The sequence below is a fragment of the Corticium candelabrum genome, chromosome 6, assembly GCF_963422355.1.
Source record: "Corticium candelabrum chromosome 6, ooCorCand1.1, whole genome shotgun sequence".
NCBI lineage: Eukaryota > Metazoa > Porifera > Homoscleromorpha > Homosclerophorida > Plakinidae > Corticium > Corticium candelabrum.
This window is the reverse complement of record NC_085090.1, coordinates 6,770,292-6,777,617: the sequence shown is the minus strand read 5'-3', so window position 1 is coordinate 6,777,617 and position 7,326 is coordinate 6,770,292. Positions and strand designations below refer to the sequence as shown.

General features: G+C 44.7%; 1 protein-coding gene across 1 annotated transcript in view; it reads right to left on the bottom strand.

Annotated features, from left to right (window-relative positions):
• The window catches only part of LOC134180880 (transient receptor potential cation channel subfamily M member-like 2), a 10,130-nt gene extending 3,287 nt beyond the window's left edge, over window positions 1-6,843 (bottom strand). The window contains exons 1-12 of the mRNA XM_062648065.1: window positions 6,757-6,843; window positions 5,630-5,674; window positions 4,726-4,894; window positions 4,291-4,656; window positions 2,847-3,012; window positions 2,633-2,780; window positions 2,032-2,131; window positions 1,691-1,800; window positions 1,444-1,629; window positions 969-1,010; window positions 578-894; window positions 282-507 (exon numbers count right to left, since the gene is read on the bottom strand). Of these exons, the coding sequence (XP_062504049.1) occupies window positions 282-507; window positions 578-894; window positions 969-1,010; window positions 1,444-1,629; window positions 1,691-1,800; window positions 2,032-2,131; window positions 2,633-2,780; window positions 2,847-3,012; window positions 4,291-4,656; window positions 4,726-4,894; window positions 5,630-5,674; window positions 6,757-6,843 (1,962 nt within the window). The remainder of the gene's footprint in view (window positions 1-281; window positions 508-577; window positions 895-968; window positions 1,011-1,443; window positions 1,630-1,690; window positions 1,801-2,031; window positions 2,132-2,632; window positions 2,781-2,846; window positions 3,013-4,290; window positions 4,657-4,725; window positions 4,895-5,629; window positions 5,675-6,756) is intronic.
• Between the last annotated feature and the right edge of the window lie 483 nt (window positions 6,844-7,326).

Genomic DNA, 7,326 nt, shown 5'->3' with positions numbered 1-7,326 from the left:
TAGGTCGTGTATCCGTCTGTACATACCTGTTTGTCTATCTGTCTGTCTGTATTTCTTTACGCTCAATTTATATATAAATAAAAAGTATATATATTTTTGTTGTATATCTATAAATGGATAAATGCCTACATCAATGAACAGATAATTAAATAAACAAATAAATACAAATTATAGACATGTCAATGTCAACACTTTATTTCTTAAATTGGTGGTAGATTATCTTAAACGCTCTATTTCAATTACCTGTCCATCTACTTGCTTATCGTGTTTCCAATATTTACCTTCATTGGTGGTGTCCGGGATATCAAGCTTCCCATCCACGCTTTCGAAAGCACTCGCTGGACGGCAATGTCTCCTGTAAACTCTTTATTCCTGTTTGCATTGGCTAAACTGATAGAATTTTGATCGCCCCATTTTTCAGATGTGCACTTCAAAAGCATTTCTGTCGCAGCACGATTTGTTTGGTAGCATTCTTGCAGCAGTTTACAAGCTCTCCTGTTCCAATTCCTGCATTAATTGTATTAATTACGAAGATTAAATATTGCAGCAATTGCCTAGTTAAGACAGTTTTTCTAACATTTGCTGATCTTCTAAAGTCTTCCGTTTGCCTTCACGAACGTCATCACCTGCGAGTCTATCAGCCATCGCTTTGAAAAGAACTCCTGCTGAGAGAGCTGCTGCCAACGGTTCTGGACCGTATGCCCAAAAGACTTTGGCCAACTTCCATCTTTCCGTCAGTAAAGCCCATATGAATAGGCTCCTGAACATGTCGTGGCAGTCGTTTGCAACAGGAAAAACACTCTTCTTTACAGGTTTACCAAAAAACCTTCCAAAAAACTGGGAAGAAATCGTATCGATGTGTTCTTTTGTAAAATTCTCGTTCTCACATTGCACCTGAAACAAATTTAAGAAAAATAGAAAATGTAATTAAGCATGTGAGCAGTAGAATAGAATGACTAATGCGTTACCGCCATTTCCATAGAACGAAAATGTCGTAATAACGATGAGTTCTATCGCAACAAAATAACCATAAATAGAATTAGTCAACTTTTACATGATGTTGTAACATTGCGTATGAAAAATTGCCTGCGTTCATAATTTTGTGTGTATACATGGATGTGCATACATCATTTATGTGCATACGTATGTCTGTCTGTCTGTCTGTCTGTCTGTCTGTCTGTCTGTCTGTCTGTCTGTCTGTCTGTCTGTCTGTCTGTCCGTCCCTCCGTCCGTCCCTCCGTCCGTCCCTCCGTCCGTCCTTCCGTCCGTCCCTCCGTCCGTCCCTCCGTCCGTCCCTCCGTCCGTCCCTCCCTCCGTCCCTCCCTCCGTCCCTCCCTCCGTCCTTCCGTCCGTCCGTCCGTCCGTCTTTCCGTCCGTCCCTCCGTTCGTCCGTCTGTTTGCCCGTCTGTCTGTCTGTCTGCCTGTCTGTCTATCTGTCTGTCAATTAAGATAATATACTTTCAAATATGAACTATCACACACGTCGTTTCCACAGTTATATAAATTCAGCAGTCTTTGGACGTCCAAGTATTCTTCAAAGTCCACGACTGAGTTTTCCAAGAACAGCTTTACAAACTCGTGCTTGTCCGCCAGAAGTGCGATTTTCATTACCTCATCCCATTTCATCAACTATAGAAAGAATAGTAATCAATGTAGTCTGAAGCAGCAAGTGTATAGTATTGTAACCTACCAGCATGTCTTTCACGCTAATGGCTTGGGAAAGAATTTCTTCTCGTAGTATATCTGCTCGATTCAATTCTAGAGCTAGCCGAACTGCTGCATCAAGTCTTGGCATTTTGGCTATTGCAAAAAGTACAGTCATAAAGCAAATAAGAGTGAGGGCTATTTAATTGTATTGAAATTCAGCGTTTCCGGCAATCCTAAAGCGCTGACAGAGTGCTACGCGTGTGCACTTGTTTGAAGAGTATCCACGCGCGTTTGTGTGGGGCAACGTGATAGTGCATGTGCGGTTGGCATGTCCACGTCTTAGCTATCGAACAGACACGACAACGGTGAGTTTGTCAAGCACACCTCGAGTAAGGATCAGCTGCAGAACCACAACGTCCAAGTCAGAACGAGGTTTACCGAGCTCGGGCTCAGGGTCGTACACTTTCAACTTTAGATGTTTGTTCTAGAAATAGAAGTATACTCTTCAACGACTGTACAAGAAACGTGAAAACAAGAGCCGTACTAGACAAGATTTAGGATGCATTTCTGTATTTTCAACCAGCTAATCCGGTTGAGGTTGTACGTGGACCTCTACCGAGTGAGGTAGCGTATAGACGTCTTCAACCAGAATCTGTGGAGTTCGTGTAACCTCCCAGCTAATCCAGCTCAACCAGCTTCCACCAGCTAATCCAGTCTATTGATGCTGAATTAGCTGGTGGAGGTTGTTCGAGCTCCACTACTGCTGGATTAGCTGGTGGACGTTGGCTGCGCTCCACTATTGCTGGATTAGCTGGTGGAGGTTGGTTGAGATCAAGAATGCTAAAGAATGCTACTTCTTCCGGTAGAAGTCCACAATCTCAACCGGATTAGCTCGTGGAGGGAGTTCAAAGAAATGCACCCATACAAACAGGTGTGTGGCGAGTTTGTGAGGGTGTAACCAGAGCATTGCCAAGCGTTTACTTACCTTTGCAGGCAATGCGTTTATGCAGGCATTGATGTCTTCAGCAATCTCCGTATGATTCTTAGTTGGCCCAAACACGCCTTCAGACAGTTTCTTGAGATCTTCAAGAATTCTCTTTTGGTCTTTAAGAATTCTCTTTTGGTCTTTAAATCTGTAGAAACATCGAGAAGTTACAGTGAGTGCATGCATTACGCGGTTAGCGACGTTGCTGTTGTACCTGGGTACAATCTCTTGCATAACATGAACAAGTAGATCGGCTAAGCGACCACTACCCTTGACGATTACGACAGGTAGTTGTCCTTCTAAAGTCTTTCTGACGTTCTTTAGAGAACCGCGTCCACCTCCAACCAGGATAGTCACCACAGGCACCGTTATGCCAAAATCTAGACAGATTTTAGTACTAATAGCTGCACCCATCGTGTCTCTTCAAGCGAGCACACACGCACACACACACACACACACACACACACACACACACACACACACACACACACACACACACACAGCTATACTGCCAATTACGCCCTCAGCTGGGTTCTGTACGCTAATCAGGAGAACTCTGGGCATGCGCTACCAATCTCCAGGAGCCAGGTCATGTACTCACAAGAGCACCAACTTGTAAAACCAACTGTGGGTTGTGCCGGCACACAAAGTCTCACATGGACCGGCCCTAGTGGTTGATGTCACGCCACAGCTGATGGGTGCTTAGGTCTCCAGTTTAAGACCAGGTACTCATCTAGACTCCTGAGTCGAGATAAACAATTCTGTGTGAATTTTTGCCCAAGAAAATTATGCTATCTCGGCATCACTGTGATTGCAAATTGTAATTATAATGGGTCCCGGATGTACACACTCTATTGGATGACTCTCTAACCAACTGAGCTATGCACGAAGCGTTTGTGTGAACACCTCCGAAAGTTTTTTTTTGTTTGCACACACAAATTCACACACACACACACACACACACACACACACACACACACACACACACACACACACAACCACACATACGCACACTCACGCACACATACACACACACACACACACACACACACACACACACACAGCCACACATACGCACACACACGCGCACACAAACACACACACACACACACACACACACACACACACACACACACAAACACACACACACAGCCACACACACACACACACACACACACACATACACACACACACACACACACACACACACACACACACAAACACACACACACAGCCACACACACACACACACACACACACACACACACACGCACGCACGCACGCACACACAGGCAAACACACGCACACACACACAGCCACACGCACGCACGCACACACACACACACACACACACACACACACACACACAAACACACACACACACACACAGCCACACACACACACACACACGCACGCACGCACGCACACACAGGCAAACACACGCACACACACACGCACACACAGCAAAACACATGCACACACACACAGCCACACGCACGCACACACACACACACACACACACACACACACACAGCCACACACACACACACACACACACACACACACACACACACACACACACACACACACACACACACACACACACACACACACACACAACCAGACAAACAAACTGTAATATGAATTGCTAATCGCACCTCCATTTCTTTCCGTTCCAAGAGTTTTCTTGAATTCTTGCAACAGATCGAGCTCTCGCATAGGCTTGCTGTCAGTTCCATCGTCCACCAATATAAAGTGCGTGTGGTTCAAATCAAGTGGTTGAGAAATGGAGTCGATTGTGAAACGGTCAACTGGTCGGTACATAACAGGCCTGTCATCCTTAGCATTATTCACTAAAGCCTCTTTGTTTCTCGTGAACCCCCATGTAGTGAACCCAATAAGGGGAACTCTGTTTCCTTGGCTGTCGGTCTGGCTTTTTATGGCTTGACCAACTAGCTTCATAACTCCGCGATGAAAGCCACCGGTTATCACCCATGCGTTAGTTTTTGTCAAGTTTTCTAAACCTAAAGAAATCGGCTAAATAATTTTTGTATTGAAAGACAAAAATTGTATCAATATGTGGCTATATTTACCATTTGTTATAGCATCTCTGATGTTAGAGTTGAGGTAGAAAGTCGAGCTTCCTCCCGTTACGCAAATAACTAAACGCAGAGTCTGAGTAAAGCTTGATGAAGGAAACCAGCGTTTGAGAAAAAGATCTAGAATGTCTTTGGCTTCAGTAGTCGACGACAAACGGACGTACTAAAGCACAATTATCTGTAGCACTTGCTTTAGAACATATTCATGCACCCAAACACACGCGCGCGCACATACTCTCACGCATGCATGCAAGCACATGCACATGCACACACGGACACACACACACACACACACACACACACGCACGCACGCACGCACGTACATCATAACATTCTAGCTATTTAGAAGTACCCTAGCTGTAGATCTAACACCAGCTGTTCGAGCAAATTCCATCTCTCCAAAGGCGTCTGTTGGAAGCTCGCGCGTGTGGTCTGTTGTATTCCATGTCCGACTGTCTTCTTTTGATACAGCGGCAGGATGATCATCTCTCTTTCGTCCGCAGCAACTATATTTCAAATAAAAACATGTTGTATGTATGTACTGACGCCCGTTCTTCCCACGGAATTGATCAATAGTGTGAGAGAAAAACCAGAGAAATAGTTTCATTAATTAAATAACAGACCCAATTTTTTCTCTAGGCATGTATGCAACCCAAGTGCACTCAGGACGGAGCCAACACCAAATCTCGGATAACCTGTTAGCCTTCCACACGCACGACCAAATAGTATATACGTCTAGAGATTTCCATGCATACATGCAGAGCTATCTATATATAGCCCATTCTTGCAATAGATCGCAACGAAGCGAAAGCACATGGCAAATTTGGCCGAGATCGGCCTAGCAACCGAGGAGCCAAACAAAAATTAGAAAATACACTAGACGTTGTACACTGCACACTGTGTATTGCACACTACACATGCACTGCACACTGCGTATTGCACACTGCACAATGTACACTGCACACTGTACACTGCATTCTGCACACTGCACATGCATGCACTTGACACTGCACATGCATGCACTGCACACTGCACATGCACTGCTCACTGCTTACTGCATGCGTATTGCAGACTGCACATTGCACATTGCACATTTTACATTGCCTTGAGCCCTTAAGGGCCACGACAGACTCGCCTCTATCTAGCTAAATATGCATGCAGTCGCATTGTTTATCGCGACAACATTGCAATATACCAATTAGTTCCTTCTTTTTGCAGGATGAATTGCTCGCATTCACGTTTCTGGAATGTCAATTCTCCCTCTCCGCTGACGAAGCTCAACTGACTGTACAAGTCCACTGCCATTAGCTAACATGGAACGATTATAGACGTGCGTTCAACTGAAGACGAACACGCACTACTACAGTTGTACTGAATAGATGAACCGAGTGTAGACAATATATACCCTAGTCTGGACTAGCTTGCTGTTGCATGCATGACCTAAAAAGGCTTAACTTCCAGCAATGCAATTAATTAGTCAAGAATTAACATTTGCATGTTGCACTCCAGTCGCGACCTTTCGAAAAAATTTGCTAGCCTACATTTCTAAGATATTTGGCCTATGACCTTTCCTGCATCTGCATGTATGGTTTGATTTGAGCATCTCGATTTGTCCGTCTGTTGTACTGCATGCATAAACCTGCCTCCAATGTTTCAGTGCATCCATTTGCGTGATTACAAGCCACGCCTTCCTCCATGCTTACTGTGCGACTTCACGTGTTGTTCACCTGATCGCACGTGAGAGGCGGTGATTGCTAGAAACAACTGGCCCACCCACTCCGCAAAACTAAGTCAACCAAAGTTCAAATTCAAGTCGCTTACCGTCTAAGATAAAATATTAGTAAGAAATTTATTTTGACGGATTAAAGGATTATTTAGCGAACGCTAATATAAAATCCGTCACTTGGCCACTGGCATATTGTGACGTTGGTTGACGTCATCACTCACGTGCATCAAGCATCACAGCACCATGCTGTACGTCCGCGCGGATGGTAACCTTTGCTTGCAACCATCTACTCCCCCTACTTGACTTCCGTTAGCGGTGACAGGTTCTGGTGTAGTTGCTTGATGTTGTCGTGTTGCCGCTTCACCAGTAAATGGTGGCAGGAGCATGGTGTACTGTGGTGAGTTGAGTGATCCTGGTCCAAGTCAGGTGACCTTGACTAAGTACAAGCCTGTAAATTTCCAAACTCGTTATGTTTTGTTTTCGGTCCAGTTCTCCGCAAGAAGTTACGTTTAACCAAGCTGGTAAACGTTTTCTTGCAAAAGGAAACGCCATTAAAGTGAAAGGATCCTGTTGTTGGCTTTCTAACTGACTGTAACCACCCCTTAGCTCAACGTTAGAGTCGATGGATTGAGAACGACAGAATTTTTCTGCTCTGCAGGTGGCGCTTTCTTTTGTCAAAACGCTGAACAGCTTGGTCAAAGGTAACTATAGACGGAGAACTGGGCCGAAAGCAAGACATGACGAGCAATGGAATACTACAGCGTTTCCATCAAATTTAAGGTCATGCACCTGACTAATTTAAGCTACCACTTAGCTCACCGCAGTATTATATTCACCGTTTATCGGCAACATGATGGTACGACAACATC